The sequence below is a fragment of the Mirounga angustirostris genome, unplaced genomic scaffold (assembly GCF_029215605.1).
Source record: "Mirounga angustirostris isolate CCGP_5_RB_7025 unplaced genomic scaffold, mMirAng1.0.hap1 SCAF_10, whole genome shotgun sequence".
NCBI classification, from domain to species: domain Eukaryota; kingdom Metazoa; phylum Chordata; class Mammalia; order Carnivora; family Phocidae; genus Mirounga; species Mirounga angustirostris.
This window is the reverse complement of record NW_026991718.1, coordinates 125405474-125425762: the sequence shown is the minus strand read 5'-3', so window position 1 is coordinate 125425762 and position 20289 is coordinate 125405474. Positions and strand designations below refer to the sequence as shown.

General features: G+C 39.7%; 1 protein-coding gene and 1 pseudogene across 9 annotated transcripts in view; one reads left to right on the top strand and one right to left on the bottom strand.

The window, feature by feature from the left end:
- NCOA3 (nuclear receptor coactivator 3) overlaps positions 1 to 20289 on the bottom strand; it is a 131344-nt gene that overhangs the window by 8807 nt on the left and 102248 nt on the right. For 7 of the 9 annotated variants that reach the window (XM_064573321.1, XM_045885905.3, XM_045885904.3 and 4 more), the window contains 15 exons: positions 19549 to 19653; positions 18494 to 18666; positions 17922 to 18022; positions 16681 to 16855; positions 16094 to 16282; positions 15824 to 15925; positions 12988 to 13128; positions 12561 to 12708; positions 11211 to 11602; positions 10168 to 11036; positions 8617 to 8752; positions 6955 to 7149; positions 6342 to 6581; positions 6116 to 6242; positions 4726 to 4897 (listed from right to left, as the gene is read on the bottom strand). In XM_064573321.1, coding sequence (XP_064429391.1) covers positions 4726 to 4897; positions 6116 to 6242; positions 6342 to 6581; positions 6955 to 7149; positions 8617 to 8752; positions 10168 to 11036; positions 11211 to 11602; positions 12561 to 12708; positions 12988 to 13128; positions 15824 to 15925; positions 16094 to 16282; positions 16681 to 16855; positions 17922 to 18022; positions 18494 to 18666; positions 19549 to 19634 — 3246 coding nt within the window. In that variant the 5' untranslated portion in view covers positions 19635 to 19653. The remainder of the gene's footprint in view (positions 1 to 4725; positions 4898 to 6115; positions 6243 to 6341; positions 6582 to 6954; positions 7150 to 8616; positions 8753 to 10167; positions 11037 to 11210; positions 11603 to 12560; positions 12709 to 12987; positions 13129 to 15823; positions 15926 to 16093; positions 16283 to 16680; positions 16856 to 17921; positions 18023 to 18493; positions 18667 to 19548; positions 19654 to 20289) is intronic. The other 2 variants (XM_064573324.1, XM_064573322.1) reach the window with 1 other exon arrangement.
- On the top strand, positions 14256 to 14912 carry LOC123850692 (small ribosomal subunit protein eS1-like; annotated as a pseudogene).

The following is a 20289-nucleotide window of genomic DNA, read 5'->3' as shown; positions in this document are numbered from 1 at the left end:
TGCTTCTCCCTCTCCTACTCCCCCTACTTGTGTTCCCTCTCTCCTCGTCTCTCTCTCTGTCAAATAAATAAATAAAATCTTTTTAAAAAGTTATTTATTAAAATAAATAAATGAAAGGTAGCATCTATCCACAAAGCAATGAGAATAAGAAAGGCAACAAAGTATTTCAACAGGCGTTTGCAAGACAGAAAAAGAGAGGAGCAACCAACTCAAGAAAGTAGAGAAGCTGAGATCCATGTGCCTGTAGGGGAAAACATGTAAGACCCAAGCAAATGTTTCCCACGGAGCCAATGACAGACTCCACTGGGGATGTAGAGGGTCAGGCAAAGTGCTCAAACGTGGCTGGTTAGGAATCTGAGTAGAGAGCAGGGGAGCAGCTACCTCCCAGCCCCTAACCTGCTCCCCAATTCTGCATAGCCATGTAGCTATACCTTCTACCTACTTACTCCCTCAACTACTTCAGTTCTGGGACACCAAGCAGAGCAGAGAGGTAAGAGCAAGCAGAAGCTGAAAACAGGAAATCTTATTTATAATTTCTAGTAAAATTTTTATATTTTATATCTTAACACTCTGGTATCATCAACTTGCCTCCCAGCCCAGCTCCCAAAATGCAACCAGGTAATTTAAAATTCCCAGGCAAGGAAAACTATACAGTGTGAGTAGAAGAGGAGGTGGTAACAGCTCCACATGTTGCAATTTGGGGAGTCCTGAAATAAAAGGGCTAGCCCCCCCATCAAATACTTTCAGTGAAGACTGATTCTTTTTAATACATCATACTTAAATATAAAAAGATAGTCAAGGATTTCAAGATATGTGATGGTGAAAGCTTCCAACATGAAAGGGACACAAACAAGTAAAAAGTAACTCAGAAACAAGGAAAATAGAGATTAAAAAACACAGATTCAGTGTAATACCCAACATGTCAATAGATATCCCAAAGAGGTAAGAAAATATAGGAGATAAAATGATTAAAGAAATGATACCAAATGACATGTCTGATAAGCTTTAGAAATATTCAACCCTAAAAAAAATTTTTTTAAAAAGAAAAAGACATTCAGCCCCATTACCAATAAATGCAATTAAAACTCACAAATTAAAAAGAAGAGAGAAGAGAAACGATACACAAAAATACCCCCAAACCAAAAGGAGTCTCTGTGCATCTGACATACAGCAGAATGAATGAGATAAGACCCACACCATGATAAGGTTTCATGCAACTTTAGAAGGAAAAAGTTCCTGAATAATTCCAGAGACAATCAATGGGTCGCACACGAAAGAGCAGGAATCAGACTGAAATATGAGTCCATGGCAACAGTGGACGCCAAAAAACTGTGGAACAACTCTTTCAAAATTCTAAGAGGAAATTATTTTCAACCCAAAATTTAATACACAGCCAGACATGCAGGGGATGCAATAAAGATATTTTCAGACACACAAGGGCCCAATACACTTAACGTCATGCCTAAAATGACAAGTTTTGCTCAAAACTACACCAGGGGTACCACAAAATAAATGGCATATATGCACCATTTTACCTTTCTAAATCCAAAAATTCCTGAATTCCAGAGCATACCTGACCCCGAGGTTCTCAGACAAGGGAAAATGAATGCAGTCAGCTATCGTAACAGGAAATCAACAGATACAGACTGAAGTTGAAGAAGAATAGCTGCATACTCATAGTACTTAGAAATATACCCCAAATAGTTTGAGTTTCACTATCTCTGAGTGGGGCAAATGCGTGTGATTTTTCAAAAAGTCTATTTTTGTACCATTTTACAGTTTGAAACACAGGTTACTTGGCTAAAAATAAAAATTAACTAGAACAAAAAAGGAAAGCAAGCTTAAAATCTTCCATGGCTTCCCAATATAACAGAAAAATTCCAGACTCCATAAGATGGTTTGTGGAACCAGCTTCCGTTTACTTCTCCATCGACGGCTCAAAGAAATCCCTCTCTGCTCTCACGGACTTTCAGTCGCTTGGTAGAACCCCGCCCTTCCCTGCCTGAGGCCTCTGAGTTAGCTGTACCTCTTCTGGAACATTCTTCCCCTAGCTGATTGCAGAGCTGGCTCCATCTCATCCTTCAAATGTCACCTTACATGTCATCTGCCCAAAAAAAGCTTTCCTGACCACTCACCCCAGTCCCCAGTAATTCTTTATCTCATCATTCTGGACTTGAAAACACAAACATTTTTAAACTAAAGAGTAAGACTACAACAAGCCCCCACTAAAAAGAAACTGGGAAAACTATTCAAATATATTAGACAAGTAAACAGCCTTCAAATCACAGCTCAGATAGAAGAAATTATTTCAGAGAAAGTAATTTAGAGAATTAGAGAAAAATGCTGACACCCTAAGAAAAGGTCCTTTTGTGACACAGGCCCTTCGTGCTGATCTCCACCACACCATGTCTGCCTCCATCCGGGTGGCTCCTTGCCTGATGTGTGCCTGCTCCAGTGCAATCTGAGCTTTGGGAGCAGAAATTAATTTGTTCATTACTGCCCCTCAGCCTCTAAAAAAAGACTAACTGGCATACAGAAGACAAATACTTGTTCAATGAAAGAATCAACAAGTCAATAACTAAACTTGCATAAAGTACTGTTGCAGATAAAAACCCCATCAGGAAACTATTTTAAAAACATATAAATGACCAAAAAACATGAAATATGTTCAGTCTTGCAAATCAACAAAATACAATTTAAAACAAGCATGTTTGGGCACCTGGGTGGCTCAGGCAGTCAAGCCTCCAACTCCTGATTTCGGCTCAGGTCATGATCTCAGGGTTGTGAGATCGAGCCCCACACTGGGCTCCAAACTAGGCGTGGAGCTTGCTTAAGAGTCTCTCTCCTTCCCCTTTGCTCCTCCCAGCCTCCTCCTCTCTCCCTCTTCGGAAAAAACAAACAAACAAACACACATACACATGCACCTCTGGGTGCCTGGCTGTCTCAGTCAGAAGAACACATGACTCTTCATCTTGGGGTTGTGAGTTCGAGCCCCACACTGGTGTAAGAGATTACTTAAATATAAAATCATTAAAAAAATAAAAATAAAACAAGCATCTTTGTTGCCAATCAGACTGGGAAAGATTTAAAAGAATAATCATGCTCAGTATTTGTTTCATCACTTGCTTGTCCACACTGTGTCTTTCATCTACTTGGGCCACAGCACAGTGCTTGTGAGGGTGAGGAACCCCAATCCTCAGCCTCTGTGTAGGAAAGCAGCTGTATGATCCTTTAGGAAAACCACCTACAAAACTCTAAAATATACACTCTCTCTAACCCAATCAACCTTTCTCTCAGACTGTAGGTAAGAAAAACTAAGTGAACAGGATGGGAGTAATTCATAGAATTGTTTATGATAATTATTTAGAAACAATTTAACTTTCATCAGTAGAGTACTGGTTAAATAGTGTTCTCTATAGTAGATACTACATGCCTATTAAAATTAAAGACATATATATTAAACAAAAAAAGATGACTGAGGGGCACCTGGCTGGCCCAGTGGATGGAGCTTGTGGCTCTTGGTCTCGGGGTTGTGAGTTGGGAGTCCCATGTTGGGCGTAGAGATTACTTTAAAAAATGAAAAAATAAAAAATTAAATAAAAAATTTAAAAAGATGACTGAGGGATTAAAGAGGATTTTTCATTTTTTTTTTAATATGTACTTTTTTTTTGTCATTGCCAGATTTTACATAATGATCATTAACTATTTTATCATTAGAACAGAGAAAGCTCTTTCCGGCTTAAATAAAATTTTAAGGGGTAGTTCAAGCTTATCGGTCTCTGTGTAGCCCTCACATCCACCCTCAGCCACGTGAGATGCCGTTCTTCAGCACCAGGGGCATGAAAATGGTATTGCTAGAGACATACATCATCACTGCTCTACATTTCCCACCCACCCTTTACAAACTTCTGTGGCAGTGCTTGCCACAGAGGAGTATGATCCTTTGTGTGACCCCCTAAGAATCCTGCTTAATTATCATTGAGTACGTACCTATACACTGCCCCCCCCCCCCCACACACACACACAGTTCTTTCCGTTTCAAAAACATAGGTTTGTGAATGACATATTTTCATAAGGCTGCACAGGTAACTGGGAATGAGAGATGCTATTGTTGAGATGTTCATATTTCATATTCACTACTGTAACTGGGTTTTGTTTGACACAAAAAAAAGCTTGTCTCCTCAGAGTATACACTGCTTGGCCAGGTAGTAAAAAGAGTTAATTATAAAAATGAGGATTCAACTAACATAAGTAAAAAACAGCATTTTTAAAACTGCATAGAAGGGGCGCCTGGGTGGCTCGGTCGTTAATAAGCATCTGCCCAGGGTCCTGGGATCGAGCCCCGCATCAGGCTCCTGGCTCTGCAGGAAGCCTGCTTCTCCCTCTCCCACTCCCCCTGCTTGTGTTCCCTCTCTCGCCGCTATGTTTGTCTCTGTCAAATAAATAAAATCTTTAAATAAATAAATAAATAAAACCGCACAGAAAATTTTATTGGATCATTTCTATAGCTGCCAAAAATTGGACAGCTTTACAAAACAGTAGGCTGCTGGCAATATGATTTCTAAATTTAACACTGGCCTCCATGAATGTAGTGATGTAACTCAAGTTAACAGGAAAGATTCCCAGACAGGCATTCACGTGCGTGGCTTCATGGATGTGCGCACACACATGCTCATTTGAGAGCGTGCACATATACACCTCCATTTCCGTGTTAGTGCCACCTACTTGATTTACAAGTTCAGGGATGCCCAGAGCTCTGTCAATTTCTTCCAAGCCTGTGGCATCTGTGTTGCTCAAGAGAGTGTGCAGCTGGTCCAACAATGCTCTTTCATCACTCTGCCCTTCTAGGTTAGAAGGTGGCCCAAGGAGATCATCCAGGGAATTCCTAAGAAGTGGCCTAAAAAGAGATTTGCAATCAATGTCAATGCTGCTTTTCCTCACACACACACACACACACACACACACACACACAGTAACCACGCACATTTTTAATACACAGTAATAACTTAAATATGACGAGTACAAATAATAAACCAAGTAACAGAGAAGAGCAAATGGCACCAACTTAAATTGAAGGCCCACAATTTTAAACTGAGCCAGGCCATCTTACAACCACCACATCTAGCTTACACATATCTAATTTACAATCCCACCACCAAAATGTAACTACTAGATCCCCAGACATGTGAGGGGATAGCAGAGGCTGAGGGGGATGGGCTAGTACAAGAATAGAAGTGGTAGTAGTTACGCTATTTGTTAACTTGAAGAAATCAACAAAGGACCAGGAAAATTAAAAAAAAAAAAAACCCAACACAGAAATGTTGAACTATCAGCAAACTGAACCCGGGACCTGCCAAAATAACTTTTTGTTATCCTTGGCCCACAGAGCTCACGTATTAACAAGTATAATACAAACTCCATACACCTACAGTAAGGTGCCACAGTCCTCCAACATATTAGAAGGACACAGAACCAGATATTCATTCTGCCTCAGAAAAAAATTCCATCATGAGACTATTTGTTCTCCATTGAATAGAGAAGCACTCAAGCTAATAAACTCACATAGCTATGCCACTGTCTACTCAATAGCTCGATTTTTTTCTTTGCTTAATTAAAGAATTCAAGTTACACTTGACTTTTACAGGTGGCTTCTTTCATGCAAATGAGTTACTGACCAAGCTAAATAAAAATGAAATACAGACAAAATCCACATCTTTCTTTCACAAAAACAGAGTGCTACAGTTCACTTTCACCATCCCTGAAATGTTTTAAATAATTTTAGAAAAGAATTATCAAAATCCTTAAAAATTAATCTGCCAGAAAACTGAGGCTCACCCCCTGAACACCATTTATCTTCTCAAACTGGTGGTCATCTACCCTCTCCAGGTTGAGCACTCACTGGTCCTGACAGCTGAACAATGAGGCGGTCTCCTCCCTCGCTGGCTTGCTGCCTCGCCTCGATTTTTACACAGACAAGAAACGCCCAGATGGCAGCCAAGCACCTCAATCACAGTGAGTTTTCCTCATTCTCTTTCAGGGTTGCTCCTGTGTTCTGACCCTTGTCTAGATAATCCAATGCTAGCATTTTCAACAGAGTCACGTAACAAAGCCCCACCTATTTTGAGTCCCATGAGGGCCCTGCTCCATGGACAACATGCCATCTGGCCAGGAACCCGGCTGGTTAGATGGCGCTGCCTGGCCATACGGACTGACTCCCATTCCCATGGGAATCTCACCAGGCCCTGGTGGAAGAAAAAGAGGGGATGCGTTTTCAAAGAAGGCAACAGCAAAAGTGACCCCAAATCGTCTGATCTCTTTTGTTTTACGGAGGGGATGCTTACGCATTTGAAGCATCTGCTGCTGCAACACTGGTCTCGCCCCTGGGACGCTGCCGACCCGCAGCGGCAAGGTGGGCATCGAGCTGCCCCCTGCAGGTCTGGGCAAGGAAGCATTACACTCTGCTCCCGGTCTTCCCATGGAGTTGGCACTCAGAGGTTCCATCCTACTGGTCTTTGAGTTTGATAAGCCCCAGTCTCCTGAGGAAGGAGTCTGATTCACAGTCACATTTCTGTTTGGTCCACCTAAAACAGGTAGAAATGATTATGTCTTTCCCAGATTACACTAAAATCCTTCCTATAGAAGTACAGTAATTACACGCAAACTGGACCAAAAAAGTGCTGTATTCCGAAGAACAGGGCTGGCCAACTATTAAGACATTTATTTTTTAAGACATTTTTGATAGGCAATTGTTGCCACATATTCAACTAGCTTCCCTGAAAGTTTAAAATAACCACGATGAAGAATAAATTAAGGAAACTCATGAAAGAAATATTATGCTACTGTTATTCAAAAACCTATTATTTAATCCAAATTATTTAAATGGATTTAAGTATTTTAAATTTGCTTTACCCAAAAGAAAATTTTAATCGTAAGTACTGATTAAAAATAACATACCCATAGTTGAGCCATAATTTTCCTGACTATCCATCATTCTTGGATTCCCACCCAACATGGGCTGCTTTGGTAACATGGGGAAAGCACTGATATTCTTTACTGGAGGACCTGAGCCAACAGAAACAGGGCTATCTAGAGACACTGCTCGGTTATATGGGGGACGAATGGCCTGCACAGACTGTGGACTCCTCAAACCTGTTGAAACACAGATGCACAATACGTAAGAATCCTCTGATGATTCAGTACATTAAGTAACCAAGCACAGCACATAAATACCAATACCACCCACACAAGAATGTCTTCCTTACTAAAATAAACACTAAGTACAGAAGAAAACAAAAAGAAGAAAAAAATCCTCATATTCCAAATACAGTAGAAACAAGAGTCCCAGTGTTGGCTGATGTACTCTTCCACAGCCTGACACGGTCATTCATATTCTGCTTCACTTAATACTGAAAATGTTATCAATGTTCAAACTCCTAGAGGTTCTTCCCTATATGTACTTAAGTGGATTCTGTTTAAAATTTAAAATTAAATTTAACTAGAGAAGTTGCCTGCTAATCAAACAAGGAATGAAATGTGGTATTTCCCCCTAACTTTTTTCTTTCTCCAATCTATCTGACTGATCGGACTACCCATTTCAGTTTAGGAAATGGTGCCACTGAAAGTGAGTAACCACCATTCCTGATAACTGTGAATTTTTAATACCTGCAGTATACCTTTCTTAAATTGATGAATGAGAAAACCACACAGCTGTGGAAGAGAGGCTGGGGGAGAACCAGCACACACCAGAAGAAGAGAAGACTCACAGCTAAATGACAAGGTCCCACAAGTGTCACAGGAGAAGTTTCAATCTACAGTTTTAGCTGCTTTTTAATTCAAGTCTCTGTGCCTAACAAAAATACACGCTCTGGTAGCTACTACTCATCTGGAGCAACCAAAGACAAACATTTTCCTAGAAGTTCCATGATTACTGGCATATTAGTTAGAAGCAGGAAATTTTAAGAAACAGGAAAATGTCCAAGAAACTTTTTAAAACATATGCACTATGAATTATTTAAAAAAAAAAAAAAAACCTGAGAGGCACGATATGTATTTTGAAGTTAAAAATGCTAATTAGATTCCCATCTTATTGTAAGAGTACAGCTGACCCGTGAACACCACCACAGGGTTAGGAGCACTGAGCCCCCAACACATGGTCCATATAACTACTGACCCCAGAAATTTAACTACTAATAGCCTACTTTGACCAAAAGATTTATCAATAAATCAATTAGCATGTATTTTGTATGTTACGTGTGTTATATACTACAGTGTTAAAATAAACTAGAGAAATCAAGAAAATCATGAGAGGTGTGTCTGGGTGGCCCAGTCAGTTAAGTGTCCAACTCTTGATCTCGGCTCAGGTCTTGATCTCAAGGGTTTGAGTTCAAGCCCTGTGTTTTGTTTTTTGTTTTGGGTTTTGGGGTTTTTTTTTTTTATTGTTGTTGTTGTTGTTTTTAAATCGTAAGAAAATACATTTACAGTACTGTATTTATCCAAAAAATCTACGTGTGTAACTGAACACGTGCAGTTCAAACCAGTGTTGTTCAAGGGGTAACTACATACAAATGTGCAGAAACTTTTAAAAGGCAGCAAGAATAAAACCTAGTTCTTTCTTACCCAGAGAATTAGTTCCTTGAAACATTTGTTGCTTGGTTCCCAGATTACTACCATTTGTGGATATGGAATTATTGTAAAAGTCAGAACTAGTCAGATCACCAAGAATAGCATCTAGATTATCCAAGTCTCCAGATCCCTGGAAAAAAAATTCTTTAATTAACCTGTGTTAATTTTTTTTTAATTAACATTACTAGATACATAGGTATAAACATATTCATCAGAAGAACACAAATAAAATGGGAATAAGTAAAATACAATAGTTACCTAAAACAGTAATGTCCAACTTAAAGTCTGGCTTCTTAAGACCCCTACCCCCAAATCTTCTTCCTTGAAACTTAGATCAGTGTACTGAAATAAATTCTCTGGGTTTGGAACTGCTTTCGAAGGGGCATTTTTTTAATCTGCACTAGAACTTTAATTCTCAAACTGTAGGATATTTTCCAGCTAATGTCAGGATCATTAGTTGACAGAGAGGTCTGCCTCTACACCTACCTTCAAAAAACAAATGTGATTAATAATAAAGGCAACAAGCTGACGTTCAGTAAGAGATTCATAGGCATGTCTTAAAAACGGTTCTTGGTCCACAATTTGGAGAGCACTAGGTTAAACAAAATTAAACAGACATCCTAACAGTAAGCCTTCCCCCAAGACTTTAATTTTCTCAGGTGAAGTCTCCCAGAAGAGTGATCCTCAAGCAGTATGGGAAACCCTTATATAGAATGAAATCACGTATAGTACGAATTTGTTTTTGTTTTTGTTTTTTTAAAGATTTTATTTATTTATTTGACAGAGAGATAGAGAGACAGAACAAGTAGGCAGAGAGGCAGGCAGAGGGAGAGGGAGAAGCAGGCTCCCCGCCGAGCAGGGAGCCCGATGCAGGGCTCGATCCCAGGACCCTAGGATCATGACCTGAGCCGAAGGCAGCTGCTTAACCAACTGAGCCAGCCAGACGCCCCTAGTACGAATTTGTTTTTAGGTACAAATCAAAATCTGTTACTTAATACAAATTTTTTTCCCCCGTTTCTTTCTACTATCCCTTTAAAAGACCCAATCTGCTCATTCCAACAATAAAAACCTCCATGAAAATTTTCAAACTGGCTACCAACTGGTTCGAGTTAACGAGTCACATTTTAAAACACACACATCTGGTATTTCCATCATTATACACTTTACTGGGGCGCCTGAGTGGCTCAGTCGGTTAGGCGTCTGCCTTCGGCTCAAGTCATGATCCCAGGGGCCTGGGATCGAGCCCCGCATCGGGCTCCCTGCTCAGCGGGAAGCCTACTTCTCCCTCTCCCACTCCACCTGCTTATGTGTCTCTCTCTCTGTCAAATAAATAAATAAAATCTTTTTAAAATAAATAAATACATAAATAAAAATGCACTTTACTGATGCCCAAAAAATTATAAAGAAATGACAGCTCAAGGGTAACTTCTATCACATAAACCTAAAACAGAAGATAAGATTTTGCATATAACACATGGTCTTTCTAACACAGATATGCAATGATTAAACACAATGACTAAGCTGGAATAGAGAAAAACAAATTACCTCTTCATTTGTTTCTGTCTTAATTTTAGAGTCCTTCTCTTGACTTGAACTAGGAATGGTGGAGCTGCCGCACTGACTCATTTTACTGTCCACTCCTTCCACTTTGGGCTGCAGTTCTTTAGAGAGTGTATCACTAGGATCATCCCTGTCTAGCAGATATCTAAGAAGTGCATTATTTTCCTTCTTCTTAGGACTTAGTTGCTCCTGCTTGACATTTCCTTCCACACAAGACGCCGTACTGCTGGTGTCTTTCCCAGTGGCTTCTGCAGTAATCTTGGCTACTTCTGCAGGTGAATTCCCATTCTGCAGCAACTTGTGCAGAATCCGGTGCTTCTCCTGCAGCAGTGACCCATGCATATTCGATGTGGAGGACACTCCTCCGGAGGTGGAAGAAGAGACCCCAGACGGGCTGGTGACACTAATGGAAGAGTCTTTACAACTTGAATCCAGGGGGGAGTTGGTCAAGGAGGAATGGCCCCGGTCATCAGAAGAACAGGTAAGTAACTGCAGTAATTTTTTATGACCCTTGCTTTCTAGAGGACCCCTCTGATTCTCTGACCCTTCAACAGTGCTCTCTTTACTTTCTTTGTCACTGAGGTGATCCCTGCTATTTGACTGACACATTGAACTCTCCACTGGATTCTGGTCACAATACAAGCCCAGGGGACTCTTGGAATCCTGACTGTTCACTTTATTTGGCTGGCTCATATTCATATTGGGAGAGTTATCCAATTTGGGGCCTGGTGAAGACAGAGTGGATAAAAGAGAAGTCCCCACACCCTCACTGATAGCTTGAAGTGCACTCAGAGAGCTGCTAGAAAAGCTGTGGCTCCCAGTATTACCAGAAGATCCCATGGGAGAGTGCACACCTGGATTGGGAGAGAAATAAGGGAAAGAATTAACTACTGGATACTGTAACAAAAATGTCACTGAACTCGAGTTTTTTATAAAATGAACAAACTTTACAAGGATTACAACAGAGCAAGAAGAGAAGAATTACTGAGGAAGAAGAAATAAAGAAAAGGAAATGCCTACACCAGTACCTGCAACAGGAGAAAACTGATGTGAGGCCATCTTTGGACTCCCACGGTTACGAGGAGAAATCATGATGTTCTGCTGATTGGAGCCAAGGCCAGGGCTCCCATGTGGGGGGCTACTCATGTTGAGACCATAGTTGCTGTTCTGGTAGGAAGATGGTGACTGCATGCCTGGCCCAGGGTTCATTGAAGCTATGGGATTGGAGGCCCCATACCTAGCCCCGCTCATCTGCCCTGTGGTGCTGGGGTCAGCCAAGCCATAGGTCCTGTTGCTCAGCATCTGTAAACCTTGGTTTGGCGACATACTCATGCCGCCTACCGAACTGTTACATCCGGCTGCTGGAGGTCTAATGCCTGGTCCAACAGGATTCGTGTTTGCTCTATACCCATTCTGTTCCCTGCAAAGAAAGAGGACAAACTTTCACCAAAATATTACAGGCATGCATTAAAGCACTCACATTTTTTTTTTAAATGATGAAATAAGTGCCCAGGAGTTTAACTTCCTAGGCAATACTTAGTGTCAATTCCAATCTAAATATTGATCAGTTATGAACCCAGTAACGTATTTTTTAATATGCCACAGAATTTAAATGAGTGACCACAAGCACAGCACCGTGAAGGGCCAAGAACTATGGTAGCTGGGCTCGCAGCAGGGTTTACTACAGTTGCCACACCTCAAGGGGCTGACCTGGAGGTAACTGCAAATTACTCAAGATAATTAACGCATAAATATTCTGCTCTTCCATGTGCTGCGCATTTACCATTAGCAACAGCAATAGTATCTTTTTTTCTTAAAGTCTACTTTTAAATTTCAAATTCAGTCACTAGAAGCAACGTAAACATATCAGAAATGAAAGGTAAAAGCAGTAGTCAGATTTTTTACGCTCTTTTATCCACTAGCCTTCCCATTCCCCAGCTTTCCTAGGAAGTAATTATTTAATGAACAAATCCTCATTTTCACATAATAATATAATCTTAAAAATATATGCTCGCTTTGGCAGCACATTAAAGTAAGTAAAATAAGGGGTGCCTGGGTGGCTCAGTCCTTAAGTGTCTGCTTTCGGCTCAGGTCATGATGTCAAGGTCCTGGGATCAAGCCCCGCATCAGGCTCCCTGCTCAGTGGAATGCCTGCTTCTCCCACTCCCACTCCCACTCCCCCTGCTTGTGTTCCCTCTCGTGCTGTGTCTCTGTCAAATAATAAATAACATCTTTAAGAAATAAGTAAGTAAAATAAGTGTAACAATCCAGGAATCTAAACTCACTTCAGCAAATCCAACGTCTTTCTAAATTAATACTAAAGCACCTTGAGAACACTGCTGCATTTAATGTGAAGAGACCCAGTAATTTACCATTACCTCTGAAGAAAGTGGGTTGAGACAAAGCCATGCCGATCATTTGTGACAGGATTTCGGAAGAGTTTGCTTTTGGTTTGTGCTGTCACTATGGTTCCATCAGCCAATGAGAATCGATACACTGGGGTTTCTGCATGGCCATGGATATAAGCTGTTGGGGAAAATACGTCATCACTAGTGACTACAATTGACAAAATAGATACATATAAGAGAGGAGAGAAAGGAAATGTACTTCAAGTGCCACATTTTCAAACTCCAGTGAAAAGAATGGACCTGCACCAAAATTATAAGCAGGCTAAAAGAAGACTGCTCAAGAATCACTTTCCCAACCCCCACACAAAAGCAGCCATGTATGGCCATGTATATACTTAATGCTTTATGGTACACAAACACAGTAACAAGACCAAGAATCAAACTCAAAATTCTTTACCTTCTTGATAGTGACGTTTCTGGGACCATGACTGACCATCATTAAGACTAAAAAATCTCTGGATACACCTTCGGATTATATCTTCAAAGCCAGGTCTCATGGAGGATCTCAGTGAATTTGTATCTATATTGACAACTTTTCCTATTAAACAGAAAATATAGATTTAAATCCAACCCACAGTATTTACTGGTTGCACATGAATGGCATAGTGCTGAAGAATAAAATAAAGACACTAAATCTTTGCTCCACTTTCTCTGCTATATCCAGAACTTTTCTTTTTAAGGACATAGTCCTACAAGACACTTACATTAAATGTTCTACTGTACAAAACATAAGAGTATCACAAAACTCCTTTCACTTTCTGAATGTACAGAATATGACGTGTCCAGATAACCTTAGGTTCATTTTCACTTAAAGGAAAAAACAACACCTACCACTAAAATTGTTCATCTGAAGACATTTAACATCTGAAGACTAAGAAAATACCTGCCTACACAGCTAGCAGGAACAATTCTTTCCATCTGAGAGGTGACTGCATTTTTGGACACTTAAAATCTAAATCAGGACGGTTAACCAAATACTCATTTCTACAATTCTGGAAGTTTCTGACTTTTGCTTAACATCAAATACACTAGAGACAACTAGTGTATTTGACTATACAATTTATACAACTCAAAAATGCTATGAAGGGGTGCCTGGGTGGCTCAGTCATTGGGCGTCTGCCTTCAGCTCAGGTCATGATCCCAGGGTCCTGGGATCAAGCCCCACATTGGGCTCCCTGCTCAGCAGGAAGCCTCCTTCTCCTTCTCCCACTCTCCCTGCTTGTGTTCCCTCTCTGTCTCTCTCTCTCTGTCAAATAAATAAATGAAATCTTAAAAAAAAAAAATGCTATGAAATAAAAGGTTTCATGAAGATGGTCCTTAAAAAATGGACAGCTATGCCTTTCCACACTTTCTGAGCAGTATCAGGGCAAGACGGCAAGAATAAACACCTTACAAAAAATGTCAAAAACTAGCCAAGAAGAGGGGTGCCTGGGTGGCTGAGTCGGTTAAGCGTCCAACTTGGTTTTGGCTCAGGTCATGATCTCAGGATCATGAGATCAAGCCTAGTTCTAGGCTCTACGCTGGGTGTGGAGCCTGCTTAAGATTCTCTCTCTCTCAAAAATAAATAAATAAATAAATAAGTAAGTAAGTAAGTAAGTAAGTAAGTAAATAAGTAGGTAAGTAATAGTAATAGTAATAAATTTAAAAATATTTTTTTAAAAAGGAGCCAAGAAGAAAGTAGTTGACCCACTGTCAAAGAAAGAGTGGTATGAGGAGAAAGTACCAGCTATGCTCCATATAAGGAATAATCCAAAAACATTATTCATAAGAACTTTGTCAAAGGGACCAAAATTGCCTCTGATGGCCTGAAGAGTTGTGCTTTTGAAGTGAGCCTTGCTGATTTGCAGAATGTTGAAGTCACATTTTAAAAATTCAAAATAATTACTGAGGATGCCCTGGGCAAAAACTGTGTGATCAACATTCAGGACATGCATATCCACAACAAAATATGCTCCCTCGTCACAAAATGTCAGACTATGATTGAAAGCTCATGTTACTGTCAAGACTATCAATGGTTGTTTTTGTCTATTCTGCACAGGCCTTACTAAAAAAATGCAATACCCAGATCCAGATGACCTTTTATGCTCAGCACCAACAGGGTCCCCCAAATCAGGAAGGTGATAGAAATCCTGACCCAAAAGGTACAGACAAATGACTTACAAGAAGTAGTCAATAATTTGATTCCAAACAGACTGGAAAGCTATTCTATATCTCTCCTAATCTATTTATCCTCTCCATGATGTGTTTGTCAAAAAAGTTAAAATGTTGAAGAAAAGCAGGTTTGGATTGGGAAAACTCAGACAGCTTCACATGGTAAAATAGAGTTCTAAAAATGCTACTGGGGATGACAAAGGCACTAATGGCAAATGAGCTGACAAACAGAGGCCCCAGTCTAAGAATCTGTTTCAAATTCAGACCTTTAATGACATATTTTTTAAAAAAACCTTAGGGGGGGGGGTTAGATGACAACCCTACAAAGAAGGGACAAATGTATTCCAGGAAAAGAGTAAATGTTTATGCGCTGTGCCCAGAATAAGGATGTTCTATCCTCAAGCACCTCCCCTGAGCTTAGCTCCAAGAGCCAGATGACAAACACAAAATAGATGCTCAGAAAAAGTTTACATCAGGGACAGAGAATAAAACCTCTCCAAAACGGGGCGCCTGGGTGGCTCAGTCGTTAAGCGTCTGCCTTCGGCTCAGGTCATGATCCCGGGGTCCTGGGATCGAGCCCCACGTCAGGCTCCCTGCTCAACAGGGAACGTGCTTCTCCCTCTCCCTCTGCTGCTCCCCCTGCTTATACTCTCCCTCTCTCTCAAAAATAAAATCTTAAAAAAAAAAACTGAAACTCATGTTGACATTAAGAATTACTCCCAGTAATTCTCATTAAATTACCTGTATTTTTGAAAACTTATTTATGAAAAATGGGTTTAAAGTTAGAGAAAGAAATATTAACTTCTGATATGAAATGCTATTTGGAGAGAAAGCCAGGTGCCTCTACATTTATTTTTTATTTATTTGAGGGATTTTAAGTGTCAAATATACCCAACACAAATGCCAGGGGTCTTAGTGAATCTTAGAGTTGCATAAGAAACATAAGAGATAATCCATGCAAAGCATTCATGACAGTGGGTGTAGGCACTTACATCATAGTGCAGGCTATAGAAATAGTTAACTTTTATAAAAACTCTCCAATGAACAAAATGTATACACACACACATACACCAAGCGTTTACCTGAAAGATCATGTCTAGTAATAAAGCTCTCAGGGTTTGAGGGAAATGCTCTTTCTCCTGTAGTAATGCGGCGTGCTACACAGATCATACAGGATTGCAAATCTATAATAAAAATTTAACCAGGTAAGGATTATACTTAACTTTTGGACAAGTCTATTCAATAGGCAACCAAGGATGTGGAATTCACTAAATGAATACAACAATGGAAATCACAGAACTACAAATTTGTCCACTGTTTGGCAGATATCTCAAACATGTGGTCAATCTTACCTTCCCCTTCCTCCATCATGGCTCGAGGCTGAGACAGGGCAAAGCACTGCATTGTTTCGTATCTCTGGCGCATTTCAGGACCAGTGTTTATGTCTTCCAGAATATCATGCGGTGTTTTCATCAGCATACGGCAATTAAATGTATGGCTTTTTTGTCTCTGGGTCTCATTTGTCCAGGAAACTCCATTAACTTTGGAAAACAAAAGAAAAGAAGTTTTTTAAAAAGCTGGCAACTCCATCTATGACTATCATCAAGAATTTAAGCTGTATTTTCTCATTACTAAGTTTTCCACAGTAACTTCTACACAGACATTTCACAGTGGCAATATATCTAATATTGGAATAACCTCCATTTCAACAGAAATCTCACAATTTTGTAATTCGCTATATATTTTGGCCCCATATAAATGTGTACCAAATTCTAAATTCACCGAGGTCATATATGAAAGCTTTGCTATTAACCAACCACCTGCCTTTCTGCACAAGGCTGATCACTTTACTTCCCAAAATGTACATTCAGTTTTCTAAGAAATGGTCAAAAAGATAAATTTTTTTAACTTATTTAGAAAATACACATTAAAAGACTACCTGTAGATTTTGGTAAGTTTTTAAGGAAATCCTTTCTGTCTTCTTCATGCAAGATATTGTAGACACTTGTGTTAACCAGGTCCTCTTGCTTATATTGCAGATACTGTGTGACATTTTCTGACACAAATACAATGTTTCCATCACGATTCACCACAAACAGGAAACCATCCAATGCCTATAGTGGGATATGTTAATATTGGCTATTATGGACTGAACTGTAACCCCACCAAAATTGACATGCTGAAGCCCTAACCCTCATAAGAACAGGGCTCTAATCCAATAGGACTGACGTTCATATATAAGAAAAGAGACACTAAGGATGTATATACACAGAGAAAGATTATGTGAAGACGTACGGAAAAGGCAACCATCTACAAGCCAAGGAAAAAGGTCTCAGGAGAAACCAAGCCTGCCAACACTTGATCTTGGACTTCCAGCCTCCAGAACTTTAAGAAATAAATTTCTGGGAGTGCCTGGGTGGCTCAGTCAGTCAAGTGTCCAACTCTTGATTTCGGCTCAGGTCATGATCTCAGGGTCTTAAGATCGAGCCCCGCATCAGGATCCACACCTGCTTAAGATTCTCTCTCTTTTCCTCGCCCTCTGTCCCTCCCCTGCTCTCTCGCTCTTAAAAAAGAAAGGAATTTCTGTTGTTTAAGCCACCCAATCTGTGATATTTTGTTATGGCAGGCTTAGCCTATTAAGACACCAGACTTAGTACTAAACAGAAATTTTTAAAACTACTGTTGATTTAACAACCACCAGAATTATCAGCTACCATTTACCATTTCTATTGACATTAGCACAATTATTATAAGGTTTTATAAAAAATAAAAAGAACTCGGGAAAAAAGATAACTACAGTCAACATAAAATCTGAATCACTGTCTAATCTAGTTTTTGAAGAATTACATCTTGAAAAGAGCTTTAAAAGTAAGAAAATCATCCTTAGCATCTGTTTATCCACTTGATACCAAGTCAAGCTATAGGCACTACACGACTCCCTAATGAAAATTTACAAAGAACTAAGCTGATCTGATCAACTAAAAAGTAGTTGGAATAAACTAGTTGAAACAACGAAGAAAAGTTAACAGGTGCACGTTATGAAGAGCCTCCCTGCTCCCAACTCCTACTTCAAAGTAAGAGAAACATGCTATAGGTGCTACAGGTAAATCAAACCTATTTAAGGAAACGAAAGTGTATATAGTAAGTCTTAAAAATTCCTCAAAAGTATAATATACTTGCCTGAAGTAAAAGTGGCCCTAAGGAGTCTTTATCAATAACTCCCTGTCCTGTAGAGGACACATCAGCTTTCTGAACATCATCATCATTAGAAATAGTTTTTCCTGAAAAGACACAAGGCAGTACTACATACAAATAGCGTATGTGTCAGTTACAGATCAAACTCACCTTCACACAGTGCCCAGAACAAAGACACACACGCGGGCATACACATGCACATATATTACATTTCCTGATAAGAAAGCAATGCTGTAATTTTTAAAGGTTAAAACTTAGCATTTACCGAGGAGGGCAGAAGATGCCCTCAATTTTCCTTCACTACTACATGTACTATCCATGGCTTCCTGAAAGGAAGCTAACACATGACAGGGTGAGGAAACAAGCCTCTATCTACTTCTCTATTAACTTTCTCAAAGAGTAAAGCTGGTCAACTCATCTGTTCAGTCCCACACAGGCTAGGTTCAATTAGCAGTGGTCCACCAATGAGCAACAAGGAAGCAAAAAGACAAATGTAAACACAGTTAACAAGTTCCTCCTGAAAATCAGACTTGAGTGTTTTTCTTACTTTGTATTACCTTGCTCTTTTATTTGACGTATCTGTCTTACTGTTTCCTTTAAAATTGCACATTTATCTGGTTTGACATTGAAATTGTCAATATCACTAAGATTAGCAGATATCAGTTCAGCCAATTCTTCAATATATTTACTCTCCTGCTCCCGTCTCCACTTTTCACCACTGCAGGTAAAACTGAGAGAGAAGGGGGAGGTCATGAATATACCCATCACAAAAGAGCAGCGAGCAGAACCAGTCTCTATACAACATCAGTACCTTCGTATCGGAACAAATTAAATTCAGCCAAAAGAAACCATCAAAACCTTGTCTTGAAGAAGTAGTACAACAGAGCAGAAATTCATTCAGGCAAACCTAAATTCAAGTCCACCTCTTTGTTAGCCTGGTGGCCTTGGGCAGACTTAGTCTCAGTTTCGTCATCCAGAAAATGAGGATACATAGTCTTTACCTCATAGAGACAGTAAAACACCAAATAATAAGGAAAACAGTGTTAGCTACTTATTAATGACAAGGTTTTATGGCTTACAGGTCATTTTTTTACTTTGCAACAATTACATTAAAACTCAAGTCATATTGACCTTGGCAAATACTAAAAAGGCTAGAGTATCACTGCATAAAATGAAGTATCTGATTTCTATTTTTTAAACTTTGAACTTCATTCAGGAAAAGAATGATGAAACCCCACAAATGCCAAAATACCAACTTAACATTTTCCTACAGGAATTCAAAGAGTCTTACTTGTGATAATCTTAATTATCTATTCCTAACTCCTACTACCTCCACTAAGAAATGCTTGATAACGGCCGTATCAAAGGTGTTAGTATAAGATTCTTGCTTCTACCTGAATCAGCAACAAAATTTCTATTGCATCATAAGGATGTCCATCTGATCACTATGCCACACTACTTAGTACAAAGCGAAATCATATTATTTAAGCAAAGACAAAAAAATATATAACCAGAGAATATATATAACAGAAAGCTGAATGCTATCTTTAAGCAAAAATATAACGGTAGGGGGAGGAGCCTTTGGTGAAGCATCTGGAAATACACTGCCTACCCTTGTCCTGGAGTATCACATGGCAATTTGCGTTTTCGGGAATCAGGGGCCAGTGGATCCAAGGAGTTTTCTCCTAATCCGCTCATCGTGACTATACATCAGCAACTAAGAAAGAATAATGATAAGATGAAAATATTATAAAATATCCATGACTCTATAAAGCTGCTGTATGCTTGAGTGGCTTAATTTTGTAATACAGAACTACACTCCCTACATGGTTAGATAATACTTTTTTTTTTTCAGATTTTACTTATTTGAGAGAGAGACAGAGAGACAGCAAGAGCAGGGGGAGCAGCAGAGGGAGGGACAAGCAAACGCCTCACTGAGCAGGGAGCCCGCAGGGATCAATCCCAGGACCCTGAGATCATGACCTGAGCCAAAGGCAGACACCTAATCGACTGAGCCACCCAGGCATCCCCATGGTTAGATAATTCTTAATATTCTTTATTATAAATTCGTATTCTGAAGACAATGTCGAGTTCACATTCCAGTTTAATTATGCAGAACGTCCAACTCCAAGACTAAAATGTTTCTCAAATCCTACTAAAAATGTGTATGTTAAATACTACAAAGGATAAGGAAGGCATCTTCTTCATATTTAATAACAAGAAGAAAAGACCGCCAACTCTCCACGTGATGAAATCCTGGGGGGCATCTGACTGGCTCAGTCAGTAGAGAAGGTGACTCTTGATCTCGAGGTTGTGAGTTTGAGCCCCAACACTGGGTGTGGAGATTACTTAA